This window comes from Myiozetetes cayanensis, unplaced genomic scaffold (genome assembly GCF_022539395.1).
Source record: "Myiozetetes cayanensis isolate MyiCay16 unplaced genomic scaffold, myiCay2020 scf2-11, whole genome shotgun sequence".
NCBI lineage: Eukaryota > Metazoa > Chordata > Aves > Passeriformes > Tyrannidae > Myiozetetes > Myiozetetes cayanensis.
The window spans coordinates 48384311-48406985 of NW_026087411.1; the positions used below are offsets into that span (position 1 = coordinate 48384311).

Here is a 22675-nt window from a genome sequence, read left to right on the forward strand (position 1 = left end):
CCTGCTGTGCCTTCAGCACCCTTGGGAGCTAGGGCAGCACAGCTGTCAGGGTGCCAGCTGCCCCTTGTGGGGCCAGCATCCCTGCTCTGCCAGCTCTGCCCTGTGTCCAGGGCATCTCCATATACCCGCTTTGCTGGTGCCTGGTTTCTCTTGTCCCTCACAGGACCAAGGCAGGAAAAGACAAGTTGATGGGAGCAAGCAGAGCTATGTCTTGCTTCCCTGGTGCAGGCAGAGGGCTGTGGTAATTTTTTGGGCCTTTGAGAAGAGCCGTTCCCCTCCCCCAGCACATCTTTCCGGGAACATTCATTTGCAGACAGAGAGATGAAGTCACGAGGGGATGACACACTCAGATTCAGATTGTTTTGTGCTGAGTACAGAAGGTTGATAGGATCTTCTGGATGATCGTACAGGTTGTGAGTCCCCAGAAGCCACTCCTCGGGAAGTATCTGTAAGCCACAGGGTTGTGGTAGAGGAGGAAGAAAAACGGCAATGTCTGCAATGTCTGAGAAAAAACCCAATATTTTTGTCTTTCTCAGTGAAACGTCTTCTCTTCTGTTTCTTAACCCAACAAAGGGTCCTTCTCTTTTCCCTCCAATGAGCCATTTTACAAGCCTGTATAGCAGCACTGCCTATGTCTCCCTAAGGATTCACAATGTGAACCTCATCAGGAGAGCTGGAAGGGCCCCCTCTTGCCAATCCTAAGGTCTCCCCCATTTGGTCCAGAAGCATGTGAGGTGGCCTGGGAGCATTCCTGGATGTGGGCATAGGTGTGGGAGGATTCTGGATGCCCGAGGTGCCATGCCTGGGGTGCAGCCTGGCAAAGCTGCACATGGATGCAGATCTACAGCCCTTCTTAACTGGCATGCAGGATCTCGTTGTCTCACATGTTCAGGATTATTACTTTCTCCTACTTGCATTAACCATTTTTTTCTATCTTACAAGACTGCCATTCTGCAGTTCACTCCTTTATATTGCCAAAATTGCCCTAAAGGTCGTGAGCATTTTTCTCTGTACTTCAGGTCAGTAGCATATTTGTTTCAATGATGTGTGTTAACAGCCAGTAAAGAGAAAAATTTAATAGTTCATTTGTCTCTCTTAAAAGTTACTAATCATCTGATAGTGTTGCCACTGAAATTTCACTTCAGTGGGAATAGGTCTGAGCAGTAACTTTTCTTTAATGAGAAAATGAGTACAAAATACACTTTGAAAAGTAATCCCATTTCTAACATACTTTCCAGATACCTCTTAAAGCCATTGATAATGCAGGTCATCAAGAAGTGTTCATACTCTTACTTACTCTTTTTGGAGCATTTCATGATGTTTGGCCTTTCTAAGTGCCAGCTTATGAAAGAATATAATTTGTGAGTGTCTTGATTCACACACACACACACACACAAAAGCCATCTCTAAAAATTATAGGGAAGGTCAGAAACTGATTGCTCTGAGCCAGCAGGTTCAGAAACCAGATAAACAGTAAAAATGTTTTTAAATTTCCATTAATTCTTTATGGTCAAACTCTCATTCATGGTAGGGTATTTGTTCACATGATTTTTGATTGCTCAAGGTTTAAGTCTTGTGCTTGAATGTGAGCTAACCTAATTGCATAAATGCCAAAGCATGGGAACTGAGCATATACTTCATTCCCTCTTCTTGAAATGTTTGCTCATTTAAAAATAAAACACCAAACATCAAAATATTGTTCTTCTACTTTGTTGTCCCTTTTAGGTATCCTTTTTATTTTTGTAAATGATTTTACTAACCGTAATATTCACAGCAGGCTTAAAAAATATTCATAGGAGTTGAAACTTTATTCTTATGTTTCCTTTCTCTGGACTCATCAAGAAACATAAAAAAATATGTGACGCCTTTTTCAACCAATGCCAGCCAAAAGAACCAACCCACAGTTAATGTTAGGCATCATTAGATTATTTTCAATACTTTCTGAACAGAACTGGAAGCTTCTTATTCATAAGTCATGAACAGAAAGACTAAGTTCAGCAAGTAAAGTTGTTACAAGCACCAGGTGTCTGCCATATTTGGAACTGAAATACTTTCATTAGAAAATAAAACTCTAAAACTTTTTAGATTCATAATAAATAATCACTGGTTGTTTGCTTTGAATACATTTAGGGGGAAAAACTACATGAGACCACATTTTGGCATTTTTCTTATTAAGGAAGTGTCATTTAGCACCAATGTTCTCATTACTTCAGACTAACTTCACCTGTGACTGTATTTCTGACATGAATATCAATTAGCTGATCAAGATGATGCATCTGCTGATTTCAGGATGAAGGTTTAAATACAACCACTTTACTCAGTGGAAGAGTTTTACTTTTGTCGTGGTCTTCTTTACTAAGGTAACGAATCACAACAGTGAGATGTTGACAAAATATGTGTACTTGGTAATTAATGACAAAAAGTAACCTAGCATTTAATAAAATCATGTGACTTTTCTTATTTGAAATATAATCTCATTTCTCTAAGAAGTTGAATTTTGTTAGGAATAGTGTACTGTTTAATGGTTATAACAATCACCTAGTTCACCCTCTCAGCTTCTGTTTTTATGTTCTCCCTTGTACTCAGTTTTATTTGACATCAGAAAACAAAAAGACTAGTCTGGCCTCAAGAGCTCACTTTCTGCACTTTTAGAAGGGCCTGAAGAAAATAATATGTAAGCACAGATGGTTGAGATCTGTAGTCTACCAAAGATGACTCAGTTCATTCATTTAACATATCCTTCTGGTTTTTGTAATGCTGGAGTGCAGTTGCTTGGAAATCTCTGGTGAATCCGGAAAACTTTGTTACTGTAGCTTAAAAGAAGACAGAGTGTTTACAATGCTGTTTCAATTTCTAATAATGAGTCCTTCTCCATAACTAAAGTACAGTGAGGCCATTATTCAACGCCAAGTATCTCCAGCAATGTCGAAGGAAATGCATGGAAATGTGAGGGAAATGCTGACTTCCACAGAGCCATGAGTTAGCCTGGGAGGCAAGCTGGTGGTGGTAAGGAGGTCTTTGATACCTATGGGTGGTAGCAAGCTAAAACCAACTTTAAAACTGAGAAGAGGAGTAGCTGGACCCCATCTAATCTAGAAGTGAACAATCCAGCTGGTCCTCAGGAGGGGAAAACCTGTAATGAGTATCTGTGATGTTCAACTTGTATTCAACTGTCTTAGGGACCAATGTTTGCAGGACTTATTTGTCTCTTCTTTAAAGCCATGGCACTTAAAAAAATTAAAATAGCCACTTCAGCATTCTTTGTAAAGCAGTTTTTGGTTTTCCTTTTTCTGCAAACCACTAAGAGTGAAAAAAGTGGTAGAGATTTTCCTTTTAAGCTTTGTAGTTAGACTGGAAATGTAGGTCTTGCGAAGTTTTTTCTTTTGATATTTTCTCTGCTATTTTGTCCTGGCTGGTAACAGAACTGGAGACCGTGTCCATACAGAATTTTTCTTATTGTATAGTGGCCAACCCTTTAGGGTTTGTGAGAAGCTCTCATATCCTAACTCACCTGCTTTGAAGTTGCTCCTTAAAAAAACACCTGAGGTGAGATATACTCAGTGAAGAAAGAAAATTACATGGAGAAAGCTATCTGAACTTTGAGAAGAAATTGTGTGGTGAAGGCTTTAGGTGGTAAAGTCAACATTAAGTAAAGAGAATTCACTGAAAAAGGAAAAACAAATCATATTTGGGATAACTGATAATTGGTAAAATGTAGCCCCTCGTGTGATAGCCTGGAAAAAGATATTCTGGGGAACAATAGAAGTGTTGAATCTTCACCCTTTTCACAGTGATGAAGAAGTCTGGCAGAGGTAGGGACGGTGCCAGTTCAATGGCCCTGAAAGTTGTGTGCCAGCAGGGCTGCTTTCTACAAGTGTAGCATTTATGCTTGGGATAGACCAAAATAACACACATTGGCAGATCCATTTATACAACTTTTCATTTTTTTGTTTGTCTGTTACATTCAGGGAATAAATATGGACTTTGGCTTTTATTTTTAACTCTTCTAATCAAAGGTGTGGACAAATAGATGTAAATAACTGAATTATTACAGCTTAGAAAAGGGCTGCTTCTCATCTGACATACATTAGCTGATTATTTATGTGGTCCCAACTTGTTACTAACATACTAGTTTAAATCTGATGACTGAACTTTTTTAGTTTGCAATGGACTAAGAGTATACACACAATTATTTAATATAGTTATACTGATAAGAATTACATTAACATTAGATAACTCAATTTTTTTTTCTTCTAAACTGACCCTATTCAAAGATGCTCATGTGGCATAGGGAAGCACAGCATATTATAAGAGAGAAAACGGTCACTCTTTTTGCCTTTTTTTTTTCTGTTCAGTAGTCTAAGACTTTCCAGTCTCCTCACACTTGTATTTGGCAACTATACAGTTACTGTCATATTTCATACCATAACTAGTTTTTACAAATTAGTTGTTGCAATGTGTCAGGAAGTAACTTGGTAATCAGATTGTGTGCTTGCTCTGCTCTTCTCAAATTATCTGCCTTTGCACTAGCAAAGCTTTTCAGTAGTTATTCCTTGCTGTTATGTCATGCAGTCCTCTTGTTCTCATCTAATTCTCTCTCTACCAAAAAGAAGTTAATTAGCTGAAGAAAAGAGATGCCTTATAGTGAATCAATACTGAACACTGAAAAAAATTTCATGCCTCCAGCAATCTACAAGCTTGGGAGAGGTGAACAAACAGATTATAATGTTGAGAAAGGAAAGAAGAGCACAGAGAATAGTTTAGCGCTTGTTATTTTGAAAAGAGGGACCTTCTTGTGATATGACTTACCTCTGTGGTACCCTGCGATGTAGGTAGATTTTGTGGTTGTATCATTAGTGCATTGCCTTTGCTGTGTGCCTCTGGGGTGTATGTTTTTATTTTTTTGTGTGTGTTCACCTTTGATCTAGGTGGTAGTTGTTGTTGTTTAGAGGAATAAATACAGTAAATAAGCCCCTAAAGGTGAGGAATAGGTGACCTCATCTGAAGAGATTGCTCTTGGCTCAGGTAGGTGAAATAACTCTTGCTCCCTAATTTTTATAATTTAAGTGCATTGGAGCATTCTTCCAGGCATGGTTCTCTGCTGTTGATTTTGTTGGTTTTGTAGGTGTTTCTCTAAAGTGGTCTTAAAAAAAGACCGCTTGGTATTTCTTATTAACACTGAAAGCAGAGTGAGAAAGAACAGTGTCAGTCTTATTCTTCAGCATTATGGTCTTCTCTAAGATTTTTTCTAAACAGGTATTAGCCTGTATTTCAAGAGAATGTTCTCTTCAGCACAAATATGAGTGGTTCGCATTTCCTTATGTTATCATATAACTAATCTCTATCCTGGAATGAAATGAGACATGGATTTATGCTGGTCACATTGTTTTGTGGCTTAGGAAGACCCATGCAGCCACTTAAAAAGACAGACTCCAGGATTCTCATAAGCACCTCATTGCAGAGTTGTTTCTACTCAATTTCATAAATGAAAAAATAAATGGTTCTCTTGACAAAGAGAATGGGGAAAAATTAGGCAAACAGCTATAATAATAAAAAAGAACATAAGCCTTTTAGATAGAGCTCATGGGTTCTGCTCCCCACACTACTCAAGTGTTAATATAAACAAATAGTGTTACTTTCAGTATAGCTGTGTCACAAATGTAATATTTATCGGCTCAGAGGAGCAATTTGTGAGGCTGATTTTTTGTTAGTTTCTTCTTTTGTATGTCTTCTGTTGATCAAGAGAACATCTTTGATTTTTGCTACAGTATCTTAATGTTTTTGTTAACATATTTAATGCATGGAATGCAATAAGTGAGAATAATTACCACTACATGTAGCTCTCAGCCGCATCTTTAGATATGTGGATCCCTCTTAGAAATAACCTTATCTGGGATCTTTGCAGTGGGGAAGCAAAGCTTTCCTTGGCACTGAGAGAAGAGTGTTATGAAAATGCTCTTTGTTAAATTGCAGCCATGACAGATTTAAAATTTAGCCTCATGCTTCTGTACAGACTCTGCTTGAAGCATATAAGGAAAACATCTGGGTTTTTTGAATAGGGTACAAGTTGAACAGAGCTTACAGAAATTGTTAAAAATTCATAAGGTATTTGTGGTGCTCAAAGTATGTTACTGGCTTGCCTAGTTTTGGGTAGGGGTCAGAAAGAAAATCAGTTGTTTGTAGTCTCACAATAATAAGTACTTTTACTTTTCATGCCTGATTCTGATAGCAAAGGTCAGTTGCAGATAAGCTTGGATCTTTTCTGATCTTTTCTTCAATGGCTCTTTCAAAGGAAAAAAGGTCCTCAGCCTGAGGCCCTCTTGCAACTCTTCATTGACTACAATCACACAGAGATTTATTTCATTACATGTTTCCCCTCTCAGCTCTCACCTGTATGTGGACTGAAATGGGTGTACCCACCAAGCTGGTACAGATGGCTGTGTTCTTGGCTGTTGCACAGAATTAATTGGTGTTTTCTATTCTATATATGCCCTTACATTGTACATTGCCCAGTAGCTGAGTGCATTAAACAATGTACGTAACATCTGTCACACATTTGTTTTCTCCCTGATGCTTTCCCTTGGGGGGAAAGATGTGCAGCATGTTGTCTTGCTCTGGGAGCACAGCAAACAGACTTTAGGAGGACCTCCTGGGTCAGCAAGTCTTGTCTCTGGCTGTTGTAGACTTCTTACTTTACATTATGCTCTTGAGAGCTGAGAAAACTCCAGTCTAACATCAGATTTCTTTGTGCTGCTGCTGGAAAGGTGGTACAGTATTTTCATGAAAGGATTAGAAAGCTTTCATTTTTAGCTGAGAATTTTCTGCCTTGTGATTTGCTTATTTCATCTTATGTCCGTATTGTTATTGATCTTAATTAGCTTTTCTCCTAGACTTTCTAGCACACTTACTGAATTTATAGACAACAGTCTTCCTCTTAGTGCATATTTTGGTAGGCTGTTGTATTGTTGATACAGGTGTGACTATGTTTGAGATAATTGTTATTTCATCAAAATTAAAGCTGAGAAAAATCATTCCAAGCAGATTAAATTTTTCGTTTCTTGAAATCATTAACTTGAACTACAGCAGAATTAATGCTGTATTGATGTATGACAAAATCCCATCTTACCTCAGTGTTTAGGTAGGAAACATGCTAGATTTATTTTCTAGTACGCATTGCCTAAACATCTAATGAAATTCAGTTTAGTCCCCCATCTCACCCTAAGCAAGACTTGAAGAATAATCCTACTGATTTCAAAGGAGTCTATGTTGAACAAAGCTCCACATAAAATTGGGAAATACATCCCAATTTTCTCCCAAAGCATAAGGTGTTTGCTAATGGCAAATCAGTGATGAGGTTGTCCTGCCTCATTCTGGGACCTGAGGCAAGTCATCAAAGCAATATTGCTCAAACCATACTGCTTTGAGGAGAATCCCTTGGTGACTGCAGCTTATGGCCTTGAAATACCTGGAAATGCCTCTATCTGTATCCTTCTCAGCATATGACAATCCCTATACAAGGCCTCATTATTTACCCCTGTACAGGATTGTGAGATGGGACTGCTGAGCCCACAGGGTGGTCTGTCTGGTGGTGTGTTCCCACCAGGCACGGCTCTTCCTCTCTTCTCTCCTCCCCACAGTTCTGCATTACTCCTGCTCTGGAGTATGTCTGGCTCACAGAAAAAAAGAAGACTGACCTGATTGCTGAATCTGGTGTTGAGTCACAGGCTAAAAAAGAGGCCATTCTGCTGTGTTTCAAATTTGTGAGAAACTAGGGCGGTTCAGTGAAAAGGGCTGGGGAACTTCAATTTCGTGTTTGACTCTAGATCTAAGAGGTTTATCTGCAGTCTAGTATGACTATGACTGCCATAGTGGAGCTGATCTACGGTAAATGATCCATGTGTCTGGGAAAATGCACTCACTTCTACTGTTTTTATACACAAATGCCTGTACTGTTTCATGAACATTCTTTCTGATGGCTATGCCTTTTGAACAGTTGTTGTTGTTTTTGTTTTTGTTTTGTTTGTTTTTGTTGTGGTTGTTTGTTTTTGTGTGTATGTGTGTATGAAGGAATTTAGGCTGATTCATAAGTCTTTCTCTTTGCAGCAACAGTTTGAAATAGCAAATGGGGAAGAGGGACCTTTTCAGTCACCCCTTGCTCAAAAAGGTCTGGGTCTAGAAGAGATCAGCATATCAGATGTTACTCTCTCCATAAATTAAGGAAGCATTTGGGATGTGGATAGCATCAAATTAGTGCTTCTTTTTTGAACCATTGCTTGTTACTGTTGATAGATATATTTTTTTGTAATCCATCTGTTCCTCTTTCCTAATGGATGTTCATCATAAATCCTTTGCTCATGGCAGGCATAAAATATTCAAAGAAAACTTGGTGTTTCACCTGTCTCCATAGTTAAAGGCAGTTTGAGTTTTGTAAAGCTGTTGATTTGGCTTCCAAAGTGTATAAATAGAAGTGAATTTGAGAATTGGTTTTTATATTGTTTGCACCTCACTGTTCAAATATTTCTATACTAGGAAGGGTTTCTTCTGAAGTTGTTTCAGATAGAAGTCTCCTATTCTAAGAGAGACATCAAGACTAAATATTAGCTATGATGAACACTGGTCAGTCAAATTGGTACAAGTGGCTTTCAAGATGTTACCAGATCAGTGTGTTTTAATTTGCATCCATCTTTCATTCACTTTTATGAGCATGGACTACACATAGTACAGAATGGCTTGGAACTGAATCCTTTTTTCTCTTTACTATAACTGTTTTTCTGGACTAGCACCACTGTCATTTTTGCCATAGAAATGTTAATAAAATTTTATTCTCACTGTCTGATCTGTCTTTATCCTCTCTTCTACCTATCCATCCCTTGTTTTCCTTTAATACCCATTGTTAAATCAATGTAAGGAAAGAAACTTGAAGTCTCAAGGTCAGTGAAAACCTACTGATACATGGATATCCTGTTCCACTGAACTCTGAGTATGCTCAACTTGATGGATTTCCTTTGCTCTTCTTTCTGCTAATGGTAGTTGATTTTGGGCAGGGAAAACAATCTCTTTCCCATCACAGCCCCCCTTAATTGGTTAAATGCATTATATAATCTAAGTTTTTTTTTTTTTTTTTAACAGGAAATTATGGGGAAAGTGGAATGGAAGCTTTCAAAGAGCTGGCTGCCCAAGAGGGTCTCTGCATTGCTCACTCTGACAAGATCTACAGCAACGCTGGGGAAAAGAGCTTTGATCGCCTGCTCCGCAAGCTGCGAGAAAGGTTACCCAAGGCCAGAGTGGTGGTTTGCTTCTGCGAGGGAATGACAGTGAGGGGGATCCTCATTGCCATGAGGCGCCTGGGAGTGCTTGGGGAGTTCCTGCTAATTGGAAGGTAAGGCTCTGGGATTTCTCTGCCTCTCTTCTCCCTCTCATCCTGCAGGCGGGCATTTGATTTCAGAACCGTGCAGCTTAGCTACCTGCAATTTCCATATTTACTTGTCTAATGAATGAGTAGAAGTGGCAAGATGGTAGAGCAGATCTCACGAAAGGTGATATGATTGTGTATGCCAGCTTAATCAGAGGTGATACCTTTTGCTGAAGTAAATGCTAATTACTAACTCCTTTATATGGAGATATGATGTTAGTGTTTTTGTGTTTTTGCACACTCTAAGGGAATGTTTCATGTACAGAATTTAGAACCAAAGTAGGGAGTGAAAGGTCCTAGTTTCAGAATGTGATCTGGAAGTGTGACAGGACTATATTTCATGTGTTTAACTAAAGATGTCTCTTGGTAATTTGAAACCCCAAATTATTGAATGCTTTTGATTACTTGAACTTTTTTCCAGTCTTGTGATTACAACCTGGCATTCTCAGTTGTATATTTTGTTCTGATCTTTTCTGTTGAAAGCTGGGGCACTAATATTATGCTGACTTGTTTGGTTTTTAAAACATCAAACTTGCTGATGCCTAAATTAGGATATATGTGTGTTTTTATATTACCAGAGTAAGAGTGCAGATGTGTTGGACAGACAAAGGGTGTTTTAATAAAAACAGGAATGATTGCTTTTTTCTGCTAGAGTTTATCTTTATAGGTATTCACAGAACTATGATAATTTTAGTTCTATGACATACAGTCTATCCACATTTCCATTTTCGTGATAGTTCTTATTTTGAGGCTTCTTTGACTTCCACCTTGATTTTTGCAACGTCTTTATGTCCTTTTTTCAGTCTTGATAAGTATTGTTCAAATGATGAGGACTGATGTTTTGTCTTCTTTATTAGATTGATAATGTCTGTTTTATTACTTCTATTTACTGTTTGATTCTTTCTTATTTATTATTTTAAAATACCTTCAAGAAATGTTTAAAGTAATTCCTTCAAGGCCTTTGACGGTTGTGTTCACACCTATTCAGCTTCTGTTGTCATCTTATTTCATCAGGCTTCTTTTTGCCCCTTTCTTTCCCTAAAGTCTTTGTGTCTGTCATTGTCATGACTGGAATCCTCTCCTTTTGCTCTGTTATAATATTGGTCTCCCACAACTGTATTGTTCCTCAAAACCCACAGTTATGATTTCTGTAAGTCAGATAGCTAATCTGGCCCAAGCAACAGTTTGAAAACAACCGGTCACTGTTAAATTTTTTTAGTTCCAGTCTTTGTTTGGAATGTATTTGGAGCAGAGGCGGTACTTCTAGAACGTTGTGAAGATAAGATGTAGAACATCTGGAGAACCCTTAGCTTTAAAATGAAACAAAGAGTAAGGTGGTATTGCAAATGGTATCATGTTCTAGACTGTGTACGTGTGGTTCACAGGCATCATTCAGTTGCATCAACTGAAATGAATAACGGAATGTTTCACTACCGACATGTTTCAACTTCAATTTTCAGTTAATGTAAGAAACTGACTATAATAAAATCAGTCTGAGTGACAGCATCTCTCATCATCACAGTTAGGCTTCGTGAACGAAGATTTGAGAAGGGCTCTACCCACGCTTGCTACAAGCGCGCTGATGGCTAAAAAGGCCAATGTGAGATAGACAAGTCCGGTTGCAGAAGGCACAGCAGAAAGACTCCCCAGGTGATACAGACGAGACGCGATTCTTTCTGCATTGTCTCTGGTCTTTTAGTAAATGCCCTGGAGCTTTAGGTAATGCTGTGGTTTCTTCACGTATTATCGCTGTTATTGTGTCCCGTTGTTCACCTGATTTTGGTGCTCCCTCTTGATGCTGTCCATACAGAGAGCCAACAAAGGAATTAAGCCTCCTATATTGACCACCAAACCTAGGTACTTTGGTAGTACAAACCTTAGTTTTCTCTTAGACCATTTACTTGATCCCCATACTCCTTGGATGTGTGGAATATTTCACCTTGAAATTTTGATGATAAGCCTTTACCAAACATTGTGCTACTCTATGTATTTCAGTTGTTTGTCTTAGAATCTACCTAACAGTGTTGCTTTGAGCTTTTTGTCAGGAATGCTTACCTATTAAATGCTAATAATGAAATTTCTTTGGGAATCACAATGTATTTTTCAGGTAGATTTCCACATACCCTTCTTTTATGATTGCAATTGAGTTCCTTTTAGGGCTGGGTGTGTTGTGCCAATCGTAAAATAAGGCAGTTATTGCTTTGCACAGTCAGGATTGTGCCCATTAGCTGGTTGAAATGGTATTAAAGGACTTGCACATTTTTTGTGCCTGCAGAACTAAAAGAAAAGACATTTTCTTTGAATTGTCCTAATTAAGTGATTTTTAAAAATGGCAAAGCAAACTGGCGAATAAGTAAGTTGCAGCAAAACTGAAGTGCTATGAATTTGGTCATCTATATACAAACAGGAACTAAGGCACACATTCACATTACTCTGACATGCTGTTTAGCCTTTTTTATTCGAGTACCCAGCTAAGCAAAAAAATCAAAAGCCTTTTAAGAACATTCTTTTAATTGAGGGAAGTGGGAGTGAATGTGAAATCAAGTTTTTTTCTAATAGTGAGCTAAACAAAGGCTTTAATTTACCCACAGGTTTATTATCAGCCACATTTTATCAACCTCAAACTCTGCTCTGACTCACTATAAAGAGGAAGCCTTTGCAAAGAAACACCTGGCTAAATAGCTCTCTTCCTGCTGCATCCTCAGTATTGCTGTTGATCAAAGCAGAAAGGAACAGCTTAGCTTAACTAAATTCAAGGTATCAGAAAGAGAGCTGGGAACTAAATTTGACTTCATTTTAATCTGAATTTCAATCTCCTGTGTTAGTGAGTAGAAAGGGAATTTCATTTTCTGAATTTGGAAGGAACCTGGAATTAGGATAAGACAATAGAATAGGTTACAAACTGGCTTGAGGTAGTATGGTAGATGTTCTGAAATTGATACACTGTTCAAATGTAGTGGAGAATTCAGTAAGAAAATTTAGTAAACTATTACATGTATAAATCTATATGATAACTATAAATCTTAAAAGTGACTGACAATGAAAGGGAAAGAAAGAAAAATTGATCATGGCTCTTTATATAAAAAGAATTATTAGAATAGTATTGGAGTAAACAAAGACAAAAATTATGCCAAGAAAATTAACTGTACTCTTAAGGGAGTTCAGGTGATAGTTCTTTTAGCAAAAATTAGTTTTGATGTAAGGAGATTATGTAGAAAGATGCTCAACATCATGTTTCTAATCATGTTTATGCAGGCCACTGGGTTTTATATTACTTAGTAAGCACCAATTAGATTTTGTGAGAATCTTGCAAGATGGATGAATTTCCTATATATCTCCTGGTATGGTGCATCAAGATAAGGCATGTAACTGACTTTTCAGCCTCTGTGTGGGTAATGCAAAGCAAATGAAAACCACAAACAAAATACCCAGTTTGAAGAGGTACTCCGAGATTATTGGAGAATTTTTTAGGTAAATAGTTGGAAATTAAAATGCTCTTTCCCAATTTGATCTCCTTAAGTCCTCCGATGGTATGTGTAAAAGCATGAGTAACTTTAGAAAGGAAGGGATATATTAGTGCATATGCTGTTTTTCAATATAACACTTTGTAATGGACTATGTACAGCTTTACTTCTGTAGGCTTTCTGAGCTTCCTGGTGTTTTATGATCTCCATTAATACGGTTATATGGGCTGTTGTAGAACTATGAATTGTAAGTCCTGGTAGGGTGACCTTTCCTGAAAGCTTGAATGCTTGGCGGTGAAGATATGGTTGGATTCTCTGCTATCAACGCTGTGCTTTATGGAGGGCAAGTCAGGCCTTTTCATATGTCTAATAAAACCCATTTGGCATAGGTTGACAGAGCTTTCAGGATGAATAGTGTAATGAAATTTTTCCTGACTGCCCTCACCTCAAAAGCCAATATTAATAATGGTGGGTTTGGCATTTAACTTCACACTTTCTGGAATACTGACAAGGCATTACCAGTGTAAGATGTTTGGTCCTATTATCCGACATTGTTGGATAGGTGGAACTTGATTGCATCCAAGTGTAAGAGTAAACAACTTGGTGAGTTGACAGTGAAACATACCCTGATGTAGTCAATCCCTGGGCAACCAGGGTGTGTGGGAGGATTTTGGCAGGTGCTTAGTGCAGTTATCACCTTCCAAATACTGGGATTTTACGCCTGTACAGACATGTAATTCCATTGAATTGGTACAACACTTGACAGAAGAGTGCCTTGCCTGTCTGGACCAGACCTATCAGACTCTAGCACTGAGTCTATTGAGCCTTTCAGCTCCATCATAGCAGAGAAAGGAGGGCCTCACCATTTGAGGATACCATGGTTAAGGCTGGGACCAAAACCGTATTTACACTGATGACCTCAGTTGTCAAAAAGAAAAACTGGTAGCAGAAATTGACAGGTCCATAACATCCTTCAGTAAGGGAGGAGGAAGAGTCTAGTCAGGAAGCTGGTTCTTCACCAAGGAAGCATAAGGAGCAGGTGGCAGAATCTTCTCACAATTTGATTCTATTTTAATTGGCAATAAATTGTCTTAATTTGCCCCAAACTGAACCTCTTTTGCCTGTGATGGTATCTATTAAGCAATCTCCCTATCTTTATTTTAACCTGTGAGATTTTTCACCCTATTTTCTACCTTTCTTCTTTTGAGTGGGTGGTTGAGTATTTGGCTACCCACCACAGAGGACACAGGTTGCACTGCCAAAAGCATGACATCATGTATTTTTCTTTCTCTTTCAGTCAGATTTGATATCACAAATTAAATAAATAAGCATATCACAAATACCACATTCCATATGTGGCTAGGAAGACTACTGCCTCTTCCTCCCAGAAGACTCCCTTGTGCCAGTGGCTCATGCCTTACCTGCAAAATGACAGAGAATATTCTACTGTTAGACTATGATGTTCTTCATAAACAAGAAGGATATCTATCGAAGGATATTACTTGTTTTTCAAGTTAGACTAGCTGAAAGGAAGATACTGTACTCTGTTCTCCAATGCACAACAATGTCTTAATTGTGTTTAATTCTGTTTTAAAAAAATTATTGTTATTAGCTATTTTTAAGCACTTTAAAGGGTACAAAAGAAATCAGTAAGAGCCAACAGTATATTGTCAATGGGGAAAACCCCCCTGGCTTGTGCTAGCTTATATTGTCTAGGATAGGTTTGGGCCTTGTAAAACTGAAAGGAAATACTAGATATGACACATTGTTGCTCATGATAGTGTTTTGCGCCAACCTGCTGTGAATGGAAATGTGGTATTAAGAAAACTGGTAATAATCCAGCATTGCCAAATGTATAGAATAGAACCCAAACCACTATCATACCACGTGTGGTTTTTCTGAGAGGGCAGTCTGAGTGGTAAAACTCAGTGGCTCAAAAGTCCAAAGTAAAGATGACAACAAAATTGGCATGCTGGAAAAAAAGAGGAAGATAGTAATTTAAGAACCAAAGGTTTACTTTTCAAGCATTTTGCAATAGGAAGAAGTCTGGTTTATCTTTCTGGTACCTCCATAGCCAAAGATGCTTAAAATGACTCTTACTTATGACTCTGCTGTTGTTGACACTTCAGGTTAGTGGAAGACTGTTCAAATAGGTGTTCAGATGTAGGCAGAGATTTAGCTTTTTCGGGATTCAAATTGCATTCATAAAATATCAATGTTCAAATACTTTCAAAATCTAACTGAAGTTGGCATTTAAGCAAAGTATTGTCAATTTAAATAGTCCCTCGTGGCAACATCAGACCATTTCTTGAGCATTATCAAGACTGGTTATAAGACCCACTGCTAATTCTAAAGTCTGAAACCTCAGAACATTTCTATAAAAATTTTTATATCTTATTCATTCAAGGTTCAATTTGTAGTTGCAATCTAACACCTGTTTACTATGATGAAAATTTATAATTGGTGTGGATGAAAACAGCATTACATGATGCAAGAAGACTCTGAACGAGCATGTTTTGTTTACCTTCTAACTTAAAATAATATCAATCCATGTTAAAGTGGGATTGCATGTCAAGTGTCAATTCAATAGGCATATATTTGAGCAGAACTGCATTTTATTTGGCTTTCCATGTAGTTTACATTTAGAGGTCACCAATAACCATTGGTTGCTTGACAGTGATAATGAATTAGATATAACATCTGGGATTTTAGGAGCATTTCCGTGCTTATCTTAATAACAGAAGCAATGTTCACTTACACAAAGACAAAATACAAGAGGGGTACCAGTTTTTTTGTGGTAAAGTGGGATTTATGTTCTCCAGTGGGCAATTTTTTAAATGGGGTGCTTTTTCATTCTTTTCACGTCTTGCTTTTATGTGACATGAGTTAAACTAGCTTTTGTATATAATCAAATCTCCTTCATATTGCCATTCATAATTAGTTTCAAAAACATGTATTAACTCCATGTAAATTCCTGTCCCAGATTGTCCAAGAAAGACATGAAATATTAGGTCTCCAATAGCTTGAAGACATAGGAAAAAGTCCAAACTCTTCATCACAGTCTTTCTGGGTTGATTTTTTCATATGATCTTTACAATTTTCTGTTTTCATATGCCTATGTATACAAAGGCTTCCTGAAATGATAGAGTTTATAGGGATTTAAAGCAGATGTGAAATGGTATGTTTTAGTTGTACTTCAGTGCTTGCAGACTATCTGTGGTAAGAAATAATTAATGGAATATAATATTTAGATAAGATGCAGCTTTTGGTGTTTTTTGTTCTTGGACAACAGTAAAAAGTCACTTTGATTTCTATATAGGAGTTTGAGGGAAAAACAATATCCAGACTAGTCTTCTTTGGAAGACTAGTTGTCATGTATTACAAAAAATAAATACAGCAATTTACCAAGACCAGAATACATGCATAAGACTAAAATGGAAGCAGCATTAATAAATAAAATACAGATATATACATTAAGATATTTTAATAAATACTCAATTTTTAAAAGAGATATGAAAGGCTGGTAGTTTAACAAACAGGACATGTGAAAACATGTTTTATGGCAATGTGCACTTTTTAATGGTAGTCATTAATATACCTTTTTCATAAATGATTACATTGAGAGGAGAAAAGGGAATGGGTTTTTCTTGTTTCTGAATGTGTAGTGCAATTGATCATAAAAGCAAATGAGTGCTGTCTCACTTGCTTAAGTCACTGGAATGGTGAGGAATAGAGGAAACGGAAACATACAACCAAGCGTCTTGAAGCACATGACAAAATGTTATACTTGAACTTCATGATGTCTAAACTTGTAGAGACAAAACCCTCATGTGTCTAGATTTCTGGTTAAAACTTCTGTGATTCTAAGGCTGTGTATGCTTCTTACATAGCAAAGGAAAACTAAGACTTGGTTCAGTGTTTTCAAGTTGTCTTGGCAGGGAGAGTTATCTAAGTAGAAATGTTCAAGAGAGTGAAAGGAAGGAACAAGCTTGGCAGAATTAATTCACCCTTAAATTTTCTGCAGTCTTCCAACACTGAAAAAGTGCAATATCTCCTTGTTGTCTATGAACTAATATGGATGTGTTGCTGACGGATTATTTCTTAGATAGTATATGTTTTATCATGCCACTGCAGAAACCAGGAGCTAGATGGCTGCTGCTCACCTGGAAGAATATGCTGTACTTTTGTGTGAATGAATCATCTTGAATGATGCTACTTCAAGGGTCTTTGCATAATTTATGTGAGGCCAGACTTTTTCAGGCATGTCTCTATGAGGCTGGATTAAGAACCAAAGCAGTTAATATTTTTACTGACAATAGTTAAAATAAGACTCTAATACTGTGACCTTTGTAATTTCTAGAGTTTGCTTCTGTTCTTTTTAGTGCTCAGATAGAAATGAAACTTAAAGAAGTTCTAGAAAGAACATAAGCAGACCCCTCCCCTAAAATATAAAACTCCATAATTTTTTGTCAAGTTTAATTAATTCTAAGCAACAAATTGATCACTTTTTCCAAGAAAACCAGACATTGAAGATGAATCTTTCCTGGAATATTTAATTCTTTAAATTGTAACATTCTATTCAACAGTAATTATTTTCACATTTCCTACCAAGTCTTGGTATAAAAATAGTTTTTCTTCTACCAGCATAGAAATATATACCACCATTTCTAGTAACAGGTCCAACTTTTGGATCACTAGAAAAATGCTTATATTAGGGGTTATTTATTGACTGAAGGTAATGAGAATTGCCTGAGCTGTGATCATGCAAACAACACTTATTTTGACAGGGAAATGCACATCAAAGAAAAAATAATTTAGGCTGCAATTTAAACAGCTTTCTACTGCATCCTGGAAAAAGTAAATGAAAAGCTTTAGAGATCCTGCAGATAATCAGCTGGCTGCATTTTCAGTGCAACAATTTACTGCTTGTTTAAGCCTTTGGCTTATTGACCAGAGAAGGTAAAATAAATAGCAGGATAAGATGTTGTGGGGAAAGATCATATATATTTCCATGCACTACCTGTTTTTCATTAATTTTTTTTCCTTTCCCTTCAAGAATGCCCTTAACCTAATGGAGAACCCCTGCCACCCTTCCAAGTCAGGAAAATGTGCACAGCTTTCGGCAATCTGAGGAACTGAATTCAGCTGAAGGGAGGCTAGCCCTGAAGTGTCTGTATGAACATGCAACATGGAAATTTTAGGTCATGGAAATGTTGTAATCTGGTAGTAAATACATAATGTCTCCAAAGCTGAAATTAAACTGGAATCAAGGCAATTGGCCTGTGTTGGTAGGTCCTCAGTCTGTTGCTTTTCTCCTGAAATTTTCAGCCAAGACAAATCCTTTTGATTTCTGAGGCATAGTAGTGCTTTAGGACACACAGATGTCAAGAACCCATTTCAAAAAGTCAAAGCTGGGTCTTTCATGTTTCACTATTGCCTCTTCAGCACTACCGGTCTGTTTTGATGTAGGATTGAAAGACTGTGGATTTGGCCAGGTCTTGACCACATTTCAATTCAGTCATTAGTATCTGCATCTTAGTTCAGTTATTTGTACCTCAGAGAGGGAGAATCAAAGAGAGAATTTTGTTTCAAAGGCTTGTGAATTCACTGCTGCCTGATAACTGAACTGGCACTTATTTTATCTGACTTTAAACCATATGCATTATTCACTATGAGCTATTTGTGGGTAAGCTTTGGTATCTAGGGCTTATACAGTTATTTTCCATGCTGGTGATTTGGCTGTAATTATTCGTTCTGTGGAGAACAAGTTCAAGTTTTTTTCCTCTTTGATTTCCTTGAGGAAAAGACAAGGCAATGCATTACAAGTCAGAGCTAGAAAAAAATATACTACTGTTGTTTAGTTTAGAAGAAATGGAATGCTATTTTTTCTGCTTTACAAAATAAAATTCAATTATTTGTTTTCCATCCCAAGAAGACATTACTTAGAAGAAGCTGAATATCAGGTCTTGCATGTTAACATAGGAATTAGGAAAAATGAATAATAGGTTACATTAAAGCACTTCTGTTTGGAGAAATGACAACATGAATGTGACTCCAGTTATGGTTTCTGCTGATTTCTCACAGGTAGTTGAATGACTGCTAGTTGCTATTTCTAATGGGAAATCTATGAATTTTCCCTGCTCTTTGTCCAGTGTATCTCTGAGTATTCAATCCTAGCTACCTCCTTATTGTTGTATATTACTTGCATTCTTCCGTTGTTTCTTGCATGGTGCTTTTTGTTCCTTGCATCTTCATCCATCCATTCTTGGTCTTTCTGCTCCATTCACCTGAGTTCCAAATTTCTTGCCAATTATAACATACTGAACTTTACTGCACCTGCTGTTTTTTGTATTAAGAAGTCTGTAATATTAGTAGAATTCGCTTTCTGTGAAGTCATGAGGAGTTTAGCATTTTCTTAATTAGAAATGGAAATAAGCAAAACTTGCTCTTGAAAATCCTGCTCATATTACAGAGCTACTTGAGGAACAGGCTACTTTCACAACTCTTTGTTTCATCTGTTTGTTCCTTTTATGTCAGGCAGATCAGCTTGTTACATCCAAAGTCATAATTAAATAAACCTGACAATTTAGGCATGATGTATCCTCTTTTTGATTGTGGATGTGCAATAGCAATCAACAAAGGACCTCACCCACAAAAGTATACATCTCTGCAAGACTGTTTTCAACTGTTCTTGGTGGGACTTTGTCTCGTTATTTTCATTAAAAAATACAGTATGAAGTATTTGTTATCATATTAACCACTGTTGCCTTTACAGACCTCCAATACTGTAAAGGAAATCAGCTTGAATCTGGTCTGACATGTCATCAGAATTTTAAAACTAAGTTCTGAGGATAAGCAGTGGTATAAAGAGGAAAAATAGGTCAGTGTTCTGACTTTGAAGGCTGACAGTTGATCATTTTCATAGTTGCAAACTGAGAAAATGTGAGGACTCACTAGGAGATAATATAAGCCAGCAAACCAGACACTGAAATCTATTGAAAGTACCACTGCTAAGACCAATGCCCAGGCTGATTGCCAGAGGAACAACTAGATTACAAAACTAGGTCCATTAATTTGCATGTATCTCAAATGAATTTGTCTCAGTAGGGTGATTACAATGTATTTTAAATGAACCTAGAGTCAGAACTGAGAGCTAAAGTGTTCACAGGAAACTCTTCACTGTCTCTCTGGTAAGCTTGAGAATAGAAAGAGAGGATGATAGAGTGCAATGACGTCTCTTGAGAGCTCTGTGTCTGGGTATGACTGACTTTTTTTTTTTCTGTTTGCCACTGTGTTTGTGGGAAAATCTTCTTAAATGGGAAGACTTAAGTAATTGCACTTAAGTAATTGCTACTCCAGCAGGGTAGGAGTTAAAGTTGTAGAAAGATGTAGGTACAATTAAGGTGGAGGAAATACAAAAGGCTAAGAAAGGAGAAGAGGTGATGCTAAAATGTGTGAGAGAAAAATTTGCATTGTAGGAAGAAGGCAAATAAAAGGGGAAGTGGGAGATGATGAGTTGTAAGAGTTTGTACATAAGATAGAGATAGGCAGTGACAGAGTTTTAATTTCAGGCAATGGCTATTTTTCCTGATCGAGATTGAGATGTGTTAAGATTCATGAAACAAGCAGAATCATGGTTACAAACTGGAGAGAGTAGTGGACTGCTAGGCCATCAGGATTCAACACAAGATTGCTTCTGTTGAACTGAACCTTTCCAGTAAAATACCGAGTGCTGAATTCTGTTTTCATGGTGTTGTGAATCATGAATAACCCTCTGGACAACAGTGCTGTTAAAGCAAGTGTGAAATGAGTATTGTTTGCTGATACAAAATTCTTACCTGTAAAAAAATAAAAATATCCATGTGTTCTAGGGTTGTGTTTGTCAGTGCTGAACATCTAGTGCTCGTGATTCAAACAAAGATCTTTTACTTCCATTTTTTTTCTCCTCTGTGAAGAAACATACCCCTAGGAGTATTTGCTCACTGGATGATTTGTTTCAAGCCAGATGATTGACATTCCTTGTAATTTTCATCGTTGGTATGGAAATTACAGACGTTGTGTTTGTTTGTTAATATCTCATTCTTGTTTAGAGCTTCCTAAGCTATTTACTTTAAGAAAAACTAAGTGGTATCTCACAGTTACCCACATTAGTCCGAATATGAAAGGATGTCTTCTTTGTACTTTACATTTGCTGACTTTTAATTAAATCAAGTCTTCCTAATGGAAGAGGGAATTGGAGTCCACCTGGATTAATTTTCGTCATTTATGTTAGACATAACATCATGTTTATCCTCATGTTGCTTTTTAACTAAATGCACTGTTTTCAAGGTTCTGCAGACTATGAATGCTTTGGGGAAAGGACAATCTCTTAGGTCTGTGAAGTACCAAACATGGAGGGGTGACCTTGGCTCATAACTGATTTACTGGTCACTGCTGCAACTCGTGCAAATAGTAAGAATATTTTAAAACTGAACAAAAATATCTTAGGAGAGAGTGTACAGGTTAGACCAAACACCAAGCAGAAGAGGGGGATAAATTATATGTACTTACCAAAACCCTCTTTTGATGTTCCATGGGGGCCATGACCTCACTGCTTAAGTGGAGCTGTTCAGGATCAACATGAGCAGCTGTGCCACATGTCCTGATGACCATGGAAAGAGGTTGGCTGGGAGCCTGGAGAAGAAAGTGTCTATCAAAGTGCTGTGGTTCTTTTAGGCTGTATGGGCCCATTGACATAAGCTTCAGTTTCACTGACAGAGCTTCAGAAACAGATTCTGCAAAGTGGTGGAGATCTACCTCAAGCCGTGCTCCTCCTTTTCCTGGCTTGAGCTGTAGTAAAGAATCTAGCTCGTCATTTTTTAAAAAGTGAAGTTTTCCTTTAAACCAGAATCCTTGGATTAGAGAAAATTGCTTCTGTGAGCCACTTGTAATACTCAGAGCTCCTGGTAATCTGTGCCTATGAGATTGCAGTTCCTGGTGCAGAACTGGGCTTTCCAATCTAAGAGTTGATGTTTCACTGCCAGGTGTTTTACTAGATTAACATTTTCTTTTCCTGCTAACCTCAAATCACTTTGAGTACCCTGGCAAGCAGAGCTTTGAGTACCTGCTCCTTACCTATCCAAATTCTTCAGCTCTCTGCTCCTGGCAACCTCTAAAATAAACTTCATACATTGTTAATGCTTAAGTCTGCCGCACAGTGAAAGCTGAAATAGTGGAGACATTGTAAGAATAAACTGAATCCAACATAAAAATAAGATATCAACTGTTACATTGGCTGCATTATTACATATTGTTTGTAACTTAATATAAAGCTCTGGGATCCATTTAAATGGAACTGCTCCAAATTTTCAGACTGAGAAGCAGAAGGAGCCTTGCTATGTAACTGAAATATCCCCATGAGGTAAGTAGTGATTTGCATCCTTCCCCTCTTGAAGGAGTCAGAAACTACTGACTGTTATGGAGTATATGGGAAGCTGAATGATAGGGACTGATGTACAGAGGGAGAAACAGCTGTACAGTACTCTAGGTGATAACTATGTGCTTGTCTTGGGTTTATAATATAGGAAGTCAATTTATGCTGCAGTGGGTGGTAGACAAAGAAAAACAAACCTCAGGACCAAGGTCTTTGGAAGGTATTCATCTCCAGTTGTTTTCTTCCCCTGCTGTTTTTTCAAAGATCAGTAGGATCTTTTTGCAAGTATAGTGGCTGAAGCAAACATTCTGGAGGCAATGCTTCTAACAACCTGAAACAACTTTTAATTACTTCAATAATTTGTTTTCCTTTCTCAGCAGGAAGAAA

At 37.5% G+C, this 22675-nt stretch overlaps 1 protein-coding gene across 4 annotated transcripts in view; it reads left to right on the plus strand.

Moving 5' to 3' along the window:
- The window catches only part of GRM1 (glutamate metabotropic receptor 1), a 180695-nt gene that overhangs the window by 25804 nt on the left and 132216 nt on the right, over positions 1-22675 (plus strand). For all 4 annotated transcript variants that reach the window (XM_050315114.1, XM_050315115.1, XM_050315117.1 and 1 more), the window contains one exon: positions 9130-9379. In XM_050315114.1, the coding sequence (XP_050171071.1) occupies positions 9130-9379 (250 nt within the window). The remainder of the gene's footprint in view (positions 1-9129; positions 9380-22675) is intronic.